The sequence below is a fragment of the Anolis carolinensis genome, chromosome 5 (assembly GCF_035594765.1).
Source record: "Anolis carolinensis isolate JA03-04 chromosome 5, rAnoCar3.1.pri, whole genome shotgun sequence".
In the NCBI taxonomy this organism is placed as follows: Eukaryota; Metazoa; Chordata; class Lepidosauria; order Squamata; family Dactyloidae; genus Anolis; species Anolis carolinensis.
In genome coordinates this window covers 155,210,124-155,224,494 of record NC_085845.1, presented here as the reverse complement: position 1 = coordinate 155,224,494, position 14,371 = coordinate 155,210,124, and the positions used below count along the sequence as shown (strand labels likewise).

The following is a 14,371-nucleotide window of genomic DNA, read 5'->3' as shown; positions in this document are numbered from 1 at the left end:
CACCCACCCAAAAGATCCCTTGGCATGTGTATGTTTGTGGGGATGGGGCTTCCCGTGGAGTGCTCTCAAAGACAGTCGGCCACCTCAAAGATCCCGCCTGTGTGAGCTCTGCGAGCACAGCATTCTTTCAAAGGAAGCAGAGAGTGTTTGAGGACCGGGAAATCCGTAGGGATACCAAGGGGCTTGTTTATAAAGCTATTGTCCTCCCAACTCTGTTATACGCCTGTGAAACGTGGACTGTCTACAGATGTCACACTCAACTTCTGGAATGATTCCATCAGCGTTGCCTCAGAAAAATCCTGCCAATCTCTTGGGAAGACAGGCGAACAAATGTCAGCGTGCTTGAGGAAGCAAAAACCACCAGCATTGAAGCAATGCTCCTACGCCATCAACTCCACTGGACTGGCCATGTTGTCCAAATGCCCGATCACCGTCTCCCAACGCAGTCACTCTACTCCCAACTCAAGAACGGGAAATGTAATGTTGGTGGACAGGAAAAGAGTTTTAAAGATGGGCTTAAAGCCAACCTTCAAAACTGTGGCATGGACGCCGAGAACTGGGAAGCTCTGGCCCTTGAGTGCTCAAACTGGAGGTCAGCTGTGACCAGCAGTGCTGCAGAATTCGAAGAGGCAGGAATGGAGGGCTTAAGGGAGCAATGTGCCAAGAGGAAGGTGCACCAAGCCAACCCTTACTCTGACCGGGACTGCCTTCTAGCTGGAAAGAGATGCCCTCACTGCATCTCCCAACAAAGGATTCCCCCAGGCAGGAAGCAGCCAGGCTTTGAAGCTGAGTGGCTATTCAATTTGCAACATGTGTTGTCAAAGGCTTTCATGGTCGGGATCACAGGGTTGTTGTGTGTTTTCCGGGCTTTATGGCCATGTTCCAGAAGTATTCTATCCGTTGTGACTCAGCAGCAGCAGAGCCTGAGTGAAGATGAGGAAGGGGATTTTGGATTACAGATGCAGGAGCCAGATGATGGGTTGCAAGATTAATTCCAGGATGATGTCATGGGGATGGGAAATCATGGAGTTATACAGGCTGGTTCAGAAGCACAGCCTGTGGATGAACTCTTGAACCAGCCTGTCATAGATAAAAACCAGGGAGACATTCCCATGGGAAATAATGTCCCAGGCTCCTGTTCAGGTGCAAGATAATGAACCGTTTGACCTTTACAGTCAAGAAGCTCCATTGCTATCTCGGGTAGATAGTTTGCAATGGAAAGGAATGCCTCAGCGTAGCCTGAGATTAGCTGGAAAATGGGAGGCCACTGAGGGGAAGAGAAATGCATTTTTTTAGTTGCTTTTAAATCTGTGTGTTGGGAGACAAATCTCTGTCAAAGCAAATTCTCCCTTCATCAGAGTGGATGGTCTATGTCTTCATGCTTTGGGAGTTCTCCTGCTCGTGAATCCTAGTAACCTGTGGACTATTGTATCTTTGGGGGATAGACTCTTGCTTTTTGCCTATGGACCATTTGATTTATTGACTCTATTTTACAACTACTTTGGGAACTATATTTTTGCCTGCTTTGATATTATATATGCATATATACTGCTTTTACTCAATAAAACTACAAAAGACTATCTTCTGTGTATGGCTTGGTGTCAAAAGCAAGGTGAACTATTCTGAGGTGCGACACTCTCCTGACATTTCGCCCACATCTATGGCAGGCATCTTCAGAGGTATACAACCTCTGAGGATGCCTGCCATAGATGTGGGCAAAACGTCAGGAGAGAATACTTCTGGAACATGGCCATACAGCCCAGAAAACACACAACAACCCTATCTGCAACATTCACACCTGCCTCAAGTAGACAAGAGTTCTTTCTCTCACCTTGGACTTTCCACAAGAATAAGGCTCTACAGCCACCTACGCACCCACAACCAAGACAGTACACTTGGAGGGCCATCATTCTCAGGCTGCAAGGAATCACCTAAGGAAGTCAATTACAGTAGAGTCTCACTTATCCAACATTCGCTTATCCAACGTTCTGGATTATCCAACGCATTTTTGTAGTCAATGATTTCAATACATCGTGATATTTTGGTGCTAAATTAGTAAATACAGTAATTACTACATAGCATTACTGCGTATTGAACTACTTTTTCTGTCAAATTTGTTGTATAACATGATGTTTTGGTGCTTAATTTGTAAAATGATAACCTAATTTGATGTTTAATAGGCTCCTTAATCTCTCCTTATTATCCAACATATTCGCTTATCCAACGTTCTGCCGGCCCGTTTATGTTGGATAAGTGAGACTCTACTGTATATGTGAATGTGAACAGTGAGGGTCTCCCGAGGCTGGAGCTCAGAGTGGTGCTGAAAGGGACAGCTCCTTTCTCGCCGCTTCGAAGGAAAAAGCGGGGACCTTTTCACCTTGGATCCGAATCGGCGTTGGCAGAGTCCTCGGTGAGATGTTCCGAGCCCACGACTTCCACGATGCTGCCTCTTTCCCCCTCCCTTCTCCGTTCTCCCCTCCCCATGTTTTGGCGATGGTTTGTCTCCGCCGCGATGCCCGTGCGGCTCCTCTCTTTCTCTCCCGATGACAAAAGGGAGGTTTCCTAGCAGCAGGTGGAGGGAGGCTCCTCGGGCCGCCAAGGGCGAGGAAAGGGCCACCTGAAGAGGGCGAGGAGGCGAGCCAGTCGCCCCAACAAGTAGTTCGGCGCCGAGAGCCACGGACCTGGAGCCGCTCTCCTTCCACCAAGGTACTGGGGGCGAATGAGAGGCATCTCGGGGACGGAGGCGGGCAGAGAATCCCCTCAATCCCCATCATCATCCATAGAAAACCTCACAGGTAAAGGGAGCCTCTTCCAATAGGGTGTGCCCACCGCTCTGGGTTTGTGCGGAGAGAGTCTTTTCCTTGCTGACCCCGAGGGAGAAGGCAGATGCATTTGATCCTTGCCTTGTGGGTGCTGCCAACTTGAAGGAAAGGATGCCAAGGGGAGAGAAAGAGGGAAGGAGGAGGAAGGTGACTACGCGGGGAGAGGAGGAGGAAGAGAGGGGAGGGGGTCTATAAAAGCGAAGCGATGGCGCTTTGACGCCTCAGGTCTCGTCTCCAGAGGAAGAGGAGAAGCACAGACCGGGTCCACGCAGGAGGAGGAAGGGCGAGGAGATGGAAGGATGAGGCGGAAACCGAAGCCCCCGGATAGTAAGGAGGAAAGGGTGGGGATTGCCTTGGCAGTGTTTTGGGGAAAGGGCTGGCGGCACAACGCGGGTCCCCCGGGTCGAAGGCGAGGCAGGAACTCCGACGGAGGGGAAACCCGAGGGCTCCGCTTTTGAGGTGGGAAAAAAAGGTGAATTGGGTGTCAAGAGAAGCGCGGAAGGAAAGAAGTGGGAAAACACAACAGCAACAGAGCTGGCTGGAAAGTTTACCAAGGCGGTGACCCTCCAGGATATAAGGGAGTGGGCTTTCTTTCTCCTTCCCCCTTTCTCCCTTAAGACCCCACCACCACCACTATCACTGTTATTTGTTACCCGTCTTTCTTCACACCACATCAGGAGAGAATGCTTCTGGAACATGGCCATACTGCCCGAAAAACCCACAGCAATCATAACTATTATTATTTGTTACCCGCCTCTCTTCACACCTAGACTCTCAATTAAGCGGCACCATGGGGATTGGTAGACGCCAGTCCAACCATAGTTTCTGGTTGCTTCACAGCGCCTATTAAAAATGGGCCAAGCTAATATTATATTGTGTTGTCGAAGGCTTTCATGGCTGGAATAACTAGGTTGCTGTGAGTTTTCCGGGCTGCCTGGCCATGTTCCAGAAACATTTTTTCCTGACGTTTTGCCTGCATCTATGGCAGGCATCCTTAGAGGTTGTGAGGTCTGCAGGAAACTAGGCAAGTGGGGTTTATATATCTGTGGAAGGTCCAGGGTGGGAGAAAGAACTCTTGTCTGTTTGAGGCAGGTGTGAATGTTGCAACTGGCCACCTTTATTAGCATTGAATAGCCTTTCAGCTTCAAGGTCTGGCTGCTTCCTTTCCGGGGGAATCCTTTGTTGGGAGGTGTTAGCTGGCCCTGATTGATTCATGTCTGGAATTTCCTGGTTTTCTGAGTGTTGTTTTTTATTTACTGTCCTGATTTTAGAGTTTTTTTTAAAAAAAAATTGGTAGCTAGATTTAGTTCATTTTCATGGTTTCCTCCATTCTGTTGAAATTGTCCATATGCTTGTGGATTTCAATGGCTTCTCTGTGTAGTCTGACATGGTGGTTGTCAGCATGTGGACAATTTCAGCAGAAAGGAGGAAACCATGAACATGAACATAATCTGGCTACCAGTATTAAAAACTCTAAAATCAGGACAGTGAATAAAGAACAACACTCTGCAAACAGGGGACTTCCAGACACGAAACAATCAGGGCCAGCTAACATCTCCCAACAAAGGATTCCCCCAGGCACTAAACAGCCAGACCTTGAAGGCAAAAGACTTTTCAATGCTAATCAAGGTGATTAATTTCAGGATTCACACTTGCCTTCTCCCACCCTGGGCATTCCACAGATATCTTACCTTGCCTAGTTTCCAATATACCTCACAACCTCTGAGGATGCCTGCCATAGATGTGGGCGAGATAATGCTTCTGGAACATGGCCAAACATCATGAAAAACTCACAGCAATCATAATTATTATTTCTTACCCGCCTCTCTTCATACCTCGAGTAGACTCTCAGTTAACCTGCACCATCGAGATTGGTAGATGCTGGTCTGAACTTAGTTTCTGCTTGCTTGAGAGCGGCCATTAAAAATGGGCTGAATGAATATTATACCATATGTATTGCCTTGATATAATTATTGAAACACAGTCATTAAAAGCAAATTAAGACCAAGAAAGATAAAAGAAGTTGGGTTGCTGTGAGTTTTCTGGATTGTATGGCCATGTTCCATAAGCATTTTCTTTTGACGTTTCCTATGGCAGGCATCCTCAGGGATGTTGGAAACTAAGCAAGTGGGGTTTATATATCTGTGGAAGGTCCGGGGTGGAAGAAAGAACTCTTGTCTGTTTGAGGCAGATGTGAATGTTGCAACTGGCCACCTTGATTAGCATTGACTAGCCATTCAGCTTCAAAGCCTGGCTGCTTCTTGCCTGGGGGAATCCTTTGTTCGGAGGTGTTAGCTGGCCCTGATTGTTTCCTGTCTAGAATTCCCCTGTCTTCTTGGTGTTGTTCTTTATTTACTGTCTTGATTTTAGAGTTTTAAAAATACTGGTAGCCAGATTTTGTTCATATTCTTGGTTTCCTCCTTTCTGTTGAAATTGTCCATACGCTTGTGGATTTCCTTGGTTTCTCTGTGTTGTCTGACTTGGTGGTTGTTAGATGTTAAAGGAAGTTAATACAGCACTGTAAACATTAATGTTATTTAAAGTTTTAGTTGTTCTATTTGTTTGCCAGTTGCTTGCGAGTTCCGGTTAACTGAGAGCTGACATAGAGATAGCAAGAGGGCCATAAAAACACATATCATAGAGTCATAGAATCATAGAGCTAGAAGAGACCTCATGGGTCATCCAGTCCAGACCTCATGGGTCATCCAGTCCAATCCCCTGCCAAGAAGCAGGAAAATTGCAATCAAAGCAGATGGCCATCCAGCCACTGTTTAAAAGCCCCCAAAGAAGGAGCCTCCACCACACTCTGGGGCAGAGAGTTCCACTGCTGAACAGTTCTCACAGTGAGGAAGTTCTTCCTAGTGTTCAGATGGAATCTCCGTTCCTGAAGTTTGAAGCCAGTGTCTTAGTCTCCAGGGTAGCAGAAAACAAGCTTGCTCCGTTCTTCCTATGACTTCCCCTCACATATTTATACACGGCCCTCATCATGTCTCCTCTCAGCCTTCTCTCCTTCAGGTTAAACATGCCCAGCTCTTTAAGCTGCTCCTCGTAGGGCTTGTTCTCCAACCCCTTGATGATTTTAGTCGCCCTCCTTTGAATACATTCCAGCTTGTAAACATCTCCCTTCAATTGTGGTGCCCAGAATTGGAAACAGTGTGATTCCAGGTGTGGTCTGACCAAGGCAGAATAGAAGGGTAGCATGACTTCCCTGGATCTAGACACTAAACTCCTATTGATGCAGACCAAAATCCTATTGGCTTTTTTAACTGCCCCATGACATTGTTTGCTCATGTTTAACTTCTTGTCCAAAAGGACTTCAAGATCATTTTCACACATACTGCTATTGAGCCAGGCATCCCCCATTCTGTATCTTTGCGTTTCATTTTTTTCTGCCTAAGTGGAGCATCTTCCATTTGTGTTGTTGGAGGCTTTCATGGCTGGAATCACTGGGTTGCTGTGAGTTTTCTGGGCTGTATAGCCATGTACCAGAAGCATTCTGTCCTGACATTTCACCTGCATCTATGGCAGGCATCCTCAGAGGTTGTGAGGTCTGTTGAAAACTAGTTAAATGAGGTTTATCTATCTGTGGAAGGTCCAAGGTGAAGAAAGAACTCTTGTCTGCTCGAGGCAGGTGTGAATGTTGCAAATGGCCACCTTGATTGGCATTGAATAGCTATTCAGCTTCAAAACCTGGCTGTTTCTTGCCTGGGGGAATCCTTTGTTGGGAGGTATACCTGGCCCTGTTTGAATCATGTCTGGAATTCCTCTGTTTTCATAGTGTTGTTCTTTATTTACTGTTCTGATTTTAGAGGTTTTTTTTAATACTGGTAGTGAGATTGTGTTCATTTTCATGGTTTCCTCCTTTGTCTTGAAATTATCCATATGCTTGTGGATTTCAGTGGCTTCTCTGTGTAGTCTGACATAGTGGTTGTTAGAAGTTAAAAGAAGTTAATACCGTATAACACTGTTTCACTGTAAACACTGACGTTATTTAAAGTATTAGTTGTTTCATTTGTTTGCCAGTTGCTTGAGAGTTTCCGGTTAACCGAGAGCGACATAGAGAAAGTAAAGGGGGGGCATTAAACACATATCATAGAGTTGGACAAGACCTCATGGGCCATCCAGTCCAACCCTCTGCCAAGAAGCAAGAATTATATTACTCTACTCTGCCACCTAATGCAGTTTCAGAATCCAATTAAACTGCATCCTGAAACTGCATTCTATGGCAGTATAGGTAAAGGTTTTCCCTGACGTTAAGTCCAGTCGTGACCGACTCTGGGGGTTGGTGCTCATCTCCATTTCTAAGCCGAAGAGCCGGCATTGTCCATAGACACCTCCAAGGTCATGTGGCTGACATGACTGCATGGAGCGCCGTTACCTTCCCGCCGGAGCGGTACCTATTGATCTACTCACATTTGTTTTCGAACTGCTAGGTTGGCAGGAGCTGGGGCTAACAGCGGGCATTCATTCCGCTCCCGGGATTTGAACCTGGGACCTTTTGGTCCACAAGTTCAGCAGCTCAGCGCTTTAACACACTGTGCCGCCAGGGGCCCCAGTATAGACAGGGCCTATATGATAAGACTGGCAAAGAACAGACACTAAGCCATTGTAAATATCAGAACCAGCCATTCTAGCAAGTCTGTCTAAAGCATGTGCATCCACTGTGCTGTAGTTTCATAGATAGTGAAATTATTTTTGTGGTATGGAAATATTCACATTTTCTTATAATTAAAAAGAGGCCTATACATCACATTCCAAACACTCCCAACAGATGGTCATCCAGCCACTGCTTAAAAGCCTCCACCACACTCTGAGGCAGAGAGTTCCACTGCTGAACAGCTTCCACAGTGAGGAAGTTCTTCCTAAAGTTTAGGTGGAATCTTGTTCCTTTCCTGTAGTTTGAAGCCCTTGTTGGGCTTCCTAGTTTCCAGGGCAGCAGAAAACAACCTTGCTCTCTCCTCCCTATGACTCCCCCCCCCCCAATATATTGGAAACACAGGAGGAAGGGGATGGGCACAGTAGCAGTCAAGCCCTAACGCGGCCCTCTCGCCAGCCCCCTTCTCGGTCTTCCTTCCCCTGAAACCTAGCGTTGTCTCTCCTCCTTCTTCTCTTCTCTCCTCCTCAGTCATGTCTGAGCCACCACCGCGATGGGGAAGCTCGAGGACAACGAGAGGGTGATCCTCAACGTGGGGGGCACCAGGCACGAGACCTACCGGAGCACCCTGAAGACGCTGCCGGGCACGCGCTTGGCTCTGCTGGCCTCCCAAGGCGAGTCTCCTTCGGGCGGAGGCGCCGTCGGGGAGGACCACCACCACCCCCAGCACCACCAACACCACCCGCCGCCCCTGCCGGCGCCCAACCCGGGCCCCAACCCCGGCGCCGTGGTGGGCCCCTTGGAGGGCCTGGGCAGCAGCTGGGGCCCTCGCGGCGGCCATGAGGTGTCGGCGGCGGTGGCGGGCGGCTCCTCCTCGTCCTCGTCCTGCTGCGAGTTCTTCTTCGACCGGCACCCCGGTGTCTTCGCCTACGTGCTCAACTACTACCGGACGGGGAAGCTGCACTGCCCGGCCGACGTCTGCGGGCCGCTCTTCGAGGAGGAGCTGGCCTTCTGGGGCATCGACGAGACCGACGTGGAGCCCTGCTGCTGGATGACCTACCGCCAGCACCGCGACGCCGAGGAGGCGCTCGACATCTTCGAGACGCCCGACCTCCTCACCGGGGAGCCGCCCCTCGAGCCCGACGACGACGACGACCCCCTCCACCACCATCACCACCACCACCACCAGGGCGCCGCCGCCTCCGCCAAGCGCCTGGGCATCGAGGACGTGGGCGCCGGCGGCGGCGGGGCGGCCTCCTCCTCCTGCTCCGGGCCCAACGGGGCGGGCCTGGACGGGCGCGGAGGGCGGTGGAAGAGGCTCCAGCCCCGCATGTGGGCCCTCTTCGAAGACCCCTACTCCTCCCGCGCCGCCAGGGTAAGGAGCCAAGGAGGGAGAGGGGCCCTGGACCACTTCTGGTGGTAAACGACCCCATCATGTTGTTTGGAACTATGGTAAGTGTAGACCAGGCATGGGCAAACTTCGGCCCTCCGGGTGTTTTAGGCCTGAACTCCCACAGTTCCTCACAGTCTTAGGCCCTCTCCTTTCCTCCCTCAGCCGCTTAAGCCCATGCCTGGTGCAGACCCATATAATGTAGTATGTGGGTCTACACTCCATTATCATCAGCTTGATTGTCTTCCAAGTGTCGAGTCTTGGCGGTGGGTTCTGCAAATGACTGTAGAGACCTTATCTGGACCCGCATGATCTTTCACAGTGAGGATACACATTTTCAGATAGTCTTCACTGACCATATAATGCAGCTCAAATTGCACTACAGGCCAATGGAGATCCAGTGTAAGTCTGGATCTACACACATGGGTCTACACTGACCATATAATGCAGTTCCAAACTGTATTATATGGCAGTGTAGCTGCAGCCTACATCTAGATCTACACACATGCACCAGGCATGGGCAATTAAGGCCCAGGGGCCGGATGCGGCCCCCTGGGTGCTTATCTCAGCCCCTCCTCATTTTCCCTGTCCTCTCAGCATAAGGACATGGTGGCCTGCCGCATCCTTATGCAGAAAGGACGGTGGAGGAAGGCACGCAGTAGCTGAGAGCCCTCTGGAGGGCTCTCAGTCACTACATGTTTCGCCCTCCTGAAATAAGGATGGTTCAAGTGACCCCATCCTTATGCTGGCCCAAGGAATGCACGCAGCAGCTGAAAGCTCTCTGGGGTGCTCTTGGTCATTGCCTGTCTTGCCCTCCTCCAGGCATAATATCAAGAGTACAGCCCAAAGATCAAGGAGGAGGATTAAGGAGGAGGATGGGGGAATCAGTGCATGTTTCGTTTTCCTGCCAGCAAAAGGATAGGGTGAAGAGCCTATCTCATCCAGCACATGCCCTGCCACTCGCCCTCCTGGCCTGGCCCTCTCGGTCAGGCCCACAATGCGGCCCCAAGCTAAAAAAGTTTGCCCATGCTTGATCTACACTGACCATATAATGCAGTTTAACCACATTATATGGATCTACAGTGTATTATAGGTCTACACTGACCATATAATTCATTTCAAATTGAACTATAGGGTAGTGTAGATTCAGCCTAAGTCTGGATCCATACATATGGGTCTGCACTGACCCTATAATGCAGTTTAACTGCATTATATGGATCTACGGTGCCTTATATAAATCTACAGTGACCATATAATGCAGTTCCAAACTGTGTTATATGGCAGTGTAGATCCAGCCTAAGTCTACATCTACACAGACCATATCATGAAGTTTAACTGCGTTATATGAGTCTGCACTGCATAACATAGATCTACATTGACCATATAATGCTGTCTTATATGGCACTGTAGATCCAGCCTGAGTCTGCTTCAATCTAGTGAAACTACGACCATGATCTCACTCTCCAAAGTCCAACACTGTTAACACGCAGCATCACTATGTGCCAGGGTGGGAAAAATATTGAACAAAGGGGTTCTAATATTTAACAACCACTTTCTTTTTTTGTTTTAATTTATAATATTAGAGCGGCATATACAGAGTATATAGGAAATGAATTTATATAATGCCTGAAGAAGCAAATCTAGTCAATGGCATCCATTATCGTATACAGGCAGTTCCTGAGTTCCAAACATTCAACTTATAAATGATTCACCTTTAACGGGGGTGAGACAACCGGAAGTGAGAGAAATCTATCCTTAGGAAGGGAAATTTACTTGTGAAAAAGTTATGGGGAAAAGGTGTCTCCACTGAAGCTTTAGCACCCATCCTTTTTTTCCACAACAAGCCAAATTTTTCACAATCTAATTATCACAGGGACAGAAAGTGAAGTGAAATCTTCTGAACAGGGGCACAGACTGGAGAACAAACACCACAGGATTGTTAATCTTTCCCTACCAAAACTATATACAGTAGAGTCTCACTTATCCAACACTCGCTTATCCAACATTCTGGATTATCCAACGCATTTTTGTAGTCAATGTTTTCAATATATCATGATATTTTGGTGCTAAATTCATAAATACAGTAATTACTACATAGCATTACTGCGTATTGAACTACTTTTTCTGCCAAATTTGTTGTCTAACATGATGTTTTGGTGCTTCATTTGTAAAATCATAACCTAATTTGATGTTTAATAGGCTTTTCCTTAATGCCTCCTTATTATCCAACATATTTGCTTATCCAACATTCTGCCGGCCCGTTTATGTTGGATAAGTGAGACTCTACTGTATATGACTGGAGTCACTCTTAAAAATGTACCTGTTCCAACTTTTTTTTTTTTTAAACTTATATACCGCTACTCCCGGTTTGGCTCGGAGCGGTTTACAAAAATAGATTAAAACAATACACTTGGTTTTAAAATAACAATAAAAACAATAAAAGCAACAATAAAAGCAACAATAAAAACAGACAACAGAACTTGCATACACATTTAATTTAAGAACAAATCTATCGAACCTATCTTGTTCGTAACTTGGGGACTGCCTGTATGTATATATCAGACTCTTCTGTGACTTTTATGTTTTCATAGGATCACTACTATTGTTTCAGACGTGGCTAAGTGTACATAGTTCCCAGTGAGAGTTATTTCCAACTAAGTGTGAGCAAACTTGCAGCCTAACACGGCCAGCCACTGGGTCTAGAGTAGTGGTTCTCAACCTGTGGATCCCCAGATGTTTTGGCCTTCAACTCCCAGAATTTCTAACAGCTGGTAAACTGGCTGGGATTCTGGGAGTTGTAGGCCAAAAAACACCTGAAGACCTACACTGGTCTAGAGTCAGCAGGATGGTCAATTTACCTAAAGGGTGCATCTACACTGTAGGATGAATACAGTTTGACACCACTTGAACCGCCATGGGTCTGTGCTATGGAATCATAAGAGTTTTAGTTTTATAAGATCATTAGCCTTCTCCAAACAACAGCTGCCAGAATTTCACAGCTTTGAGTCAAGGCAGTTAAAGTATTCATTCTACAGTGTAGATGCAGCCTTGGGAGTAGGTCTGCTTGAACATGGTAGTACTTACTTATGTGAACATGATCTTACTCTTAAAAGTCTGATGCTGTAACATGCAGATGGTTATACCCTTAGAATTGTGATGTATATATGTATCGCCACTATTATTTTAATCACAATTTCTAGTACATCCTTGTTCTTATTTCTCATAGAATTCAGTGGGACTTACTCTTAGATAAGTGTGCATAAACGTGCCGCCTGACAGGGCCAGCCAATGGATCTGGGGTCAGCAGCATAGTAAGTTTGCATCTGCACTGTAGAATAAATGTGGTTTGACACCACTTGAACTGATATGGCTCAGTGTTATAGAATCCTGGGAGTTGTAGTTTGGTGTGACATGACACTCTTTGACAGAGAAGGTTAAAGATCTTGTAAGATTACAGCTCCCAGGATTACATAGCATTAGACCATGGCAGTTAAAGTGGTGTCAAACTGTATTCTGTACCTTGTGTCTGAGCTTTGGTACAGCTATCCAAGTGGCTGCATTTATTATGGTAATTGAGTTCAGTACTATGGAGATAACAAAATAGGATTTATTCTTCCACTGGTATGGCTGGTGGTTGGACTGGTATGACTGTCATCACTACAGCATTAGCATATTGACTTCCTTTACCTTTACTGGAAACTATATGAAATGCCCAATTGTTTTCTTTTCTATATGGAGTGGGGGTATGTGGTTGAAACAGATGTTGCAAGATTCAAGTAAGGTGTTTCTTAATCATGTCTATGTTTCTAACAAGCCATCCACAACCCACCTGTTAAAAAGAGTATGTGGCACATTTGGTTTCTTTGTATGTAGCTGTTATGATTGAGCCTCATGGCTCTGTTACTGACAGACGTGGGCGTAAGACTCCTCGAGAGTCAGATACTCTCGAGGAGCGAGAGAGAAAAAGACTGCGAGACATATTTGCAGCACCATCTGACGAGGAGTCTTTCGAAGGGTTTACGGAGAGAATGGAGGAGGGGCTGGTTAGCTCAGAGGAGGATGAGATGGATTGGACTCGGGTAAGGGAGGAAGTGGGTGCCACTGGCCATGATGGGACAGAAGATGAATGGGGACCTTCAGGATTAGACCCATGGTTTAGCTGGAGGGATGGGACGGGATCCACAGCTGGAGATGCTGTTGGGCGTAGTCAGAGGTGTTCCAGCTCTGACGAGGAAAGTGATGAGGAAACGCCCGGGTTAAGGAGGACAGCTGACAGTGATGAAGATTTGTAACTGGCATAAAATGGGGCTTGGGAGCAATTGCAAATTGCGTTGGGCAAGGTAATCTGGGCAAACGCTTGGGATCCGTGTGTGTGTGGGACGCTTCCCTGAAGACTTGTGTGCTTTCCTGTGCTGTGACGTAAGTTGATTGGAATCCAGGGTCAGACGGCGGGAGGGATTGTGTGGGCATTTGTTTGTGCAAACCTGTGCTTACTCTTATTAGCTTGACCCTCCGTCGTCTTCTTGACGGACGCCATCTCCTGCTTTGAGAACTCGGACTGAACTGACCACGGCTTGTCTTCCCCCCCTTCTTGGACTTGGAAAAACTACAAACGTCTGCTTCTGGCTTTGATCTACGGAACGGAACTGGTCTACTCAACTGCTACAATCCTTGGCTGATTTACTCGTGTTGGAGATCCTGTCTGCTGTGTGTGTGGGGGAGCGACGCAAGTTACTCTAAGCACAGTGTTGGCAGCAGAGAGGAATCTGCTGCCAATTAGTTGCATTCTTTGTATCTTTTGTTCCTTGGCTTTCGTTTCGTTTATACCCAGGCTGAAGCAAGCAGTTTGTTTTTACCCGGATTAAACTCCGGTTTAATCCGGTTTATCTTTTGAACATTTACTTTTGTCCCTTTTTGCTCCTAAAGGCAAAAACTGCCTGGCCCTTGTGTTTTACGGGCATTTTTGAGTTCTGTAATCTAATAAACTCTGTTACTTTGAATCTTGTGGCGTTCTGTCCTTGACAGATTGCCCAACGCCCATAAAAAGTTTATTGCAGCAATAAACCCGTCAGGAAGACGATGGATGAGTTAAGGGCCAAAGTAGACCAATTGCAAACGGCTTTTACCGTTATCCAAACAGCTCAGGCTGTGAAAGGACATGTTTTGACTCCTGAACGCTTTGACGGAACCAGGTGCAAGTTGCCAACCTTTTTGGCACAAGTGGAGCTTTATTTTTCTCAGCTCAGTGCTCATGCTTTTCCTACAGACACTAGCAAGGTGGCCTTTATTTTGAGTTTGTTGACCGGTCCCGCAGGACAATGGGCCACTAATTTAATTTTGGGAAATGACCCAGTCAAGGACAATTTGAATAATTTCAAAAAGTTGTTAACTGATACTTTTGGGGATCCTCTCCGCACGGAGAACGCTGGGTGGGCTCTGTATCGGTTGAAACAGGGAAAGGGGACTGTTTTGGATTACTTAAATAAGTTTAACCTGTATCGCCACCAGCTGGATTGGGGGGAAAATGCATTCATGCTTTTATTTACTGCCGGGTTAAGTGATATG

The 14,371-nt window shown here is 47.0% G+C and overlaps 1 protein-coding gene across 11 annotated transcripts in view; it reads left to right on the top strand.

The window, feature by feature from the left end:
• The first annotated feature begins 2,346 nt into the window (after positions 1–2,346).
• kcnc2 (potassium voltage-gated channel subfamily C member 2) overlaps positions 2,347–14,371 on the top strand; it is a 151,687-nt gene continuing 139,662 nt past the window's right edge. For 3 of the 11 annotated variants that reach the window (XR_010006762.1, XM_062982635.1, XM_062982628.1), the window contains exons 1-2: positions 2,992–3,149; positions 7,948–8,791. Coding sequence is in view for 10 of the 11 variants with exons in the window: in XM_062982635.1 (XP_062838705.1) it covers positions 7,970–8,791 (822 nt within the window). In the remaining variant the exon portion in view is untranslated. The other 8 variants (XM_062982629.1, XM_062982631.1, XM_062982632.1 and 5 more) reach the window with 8 other exon arrangements.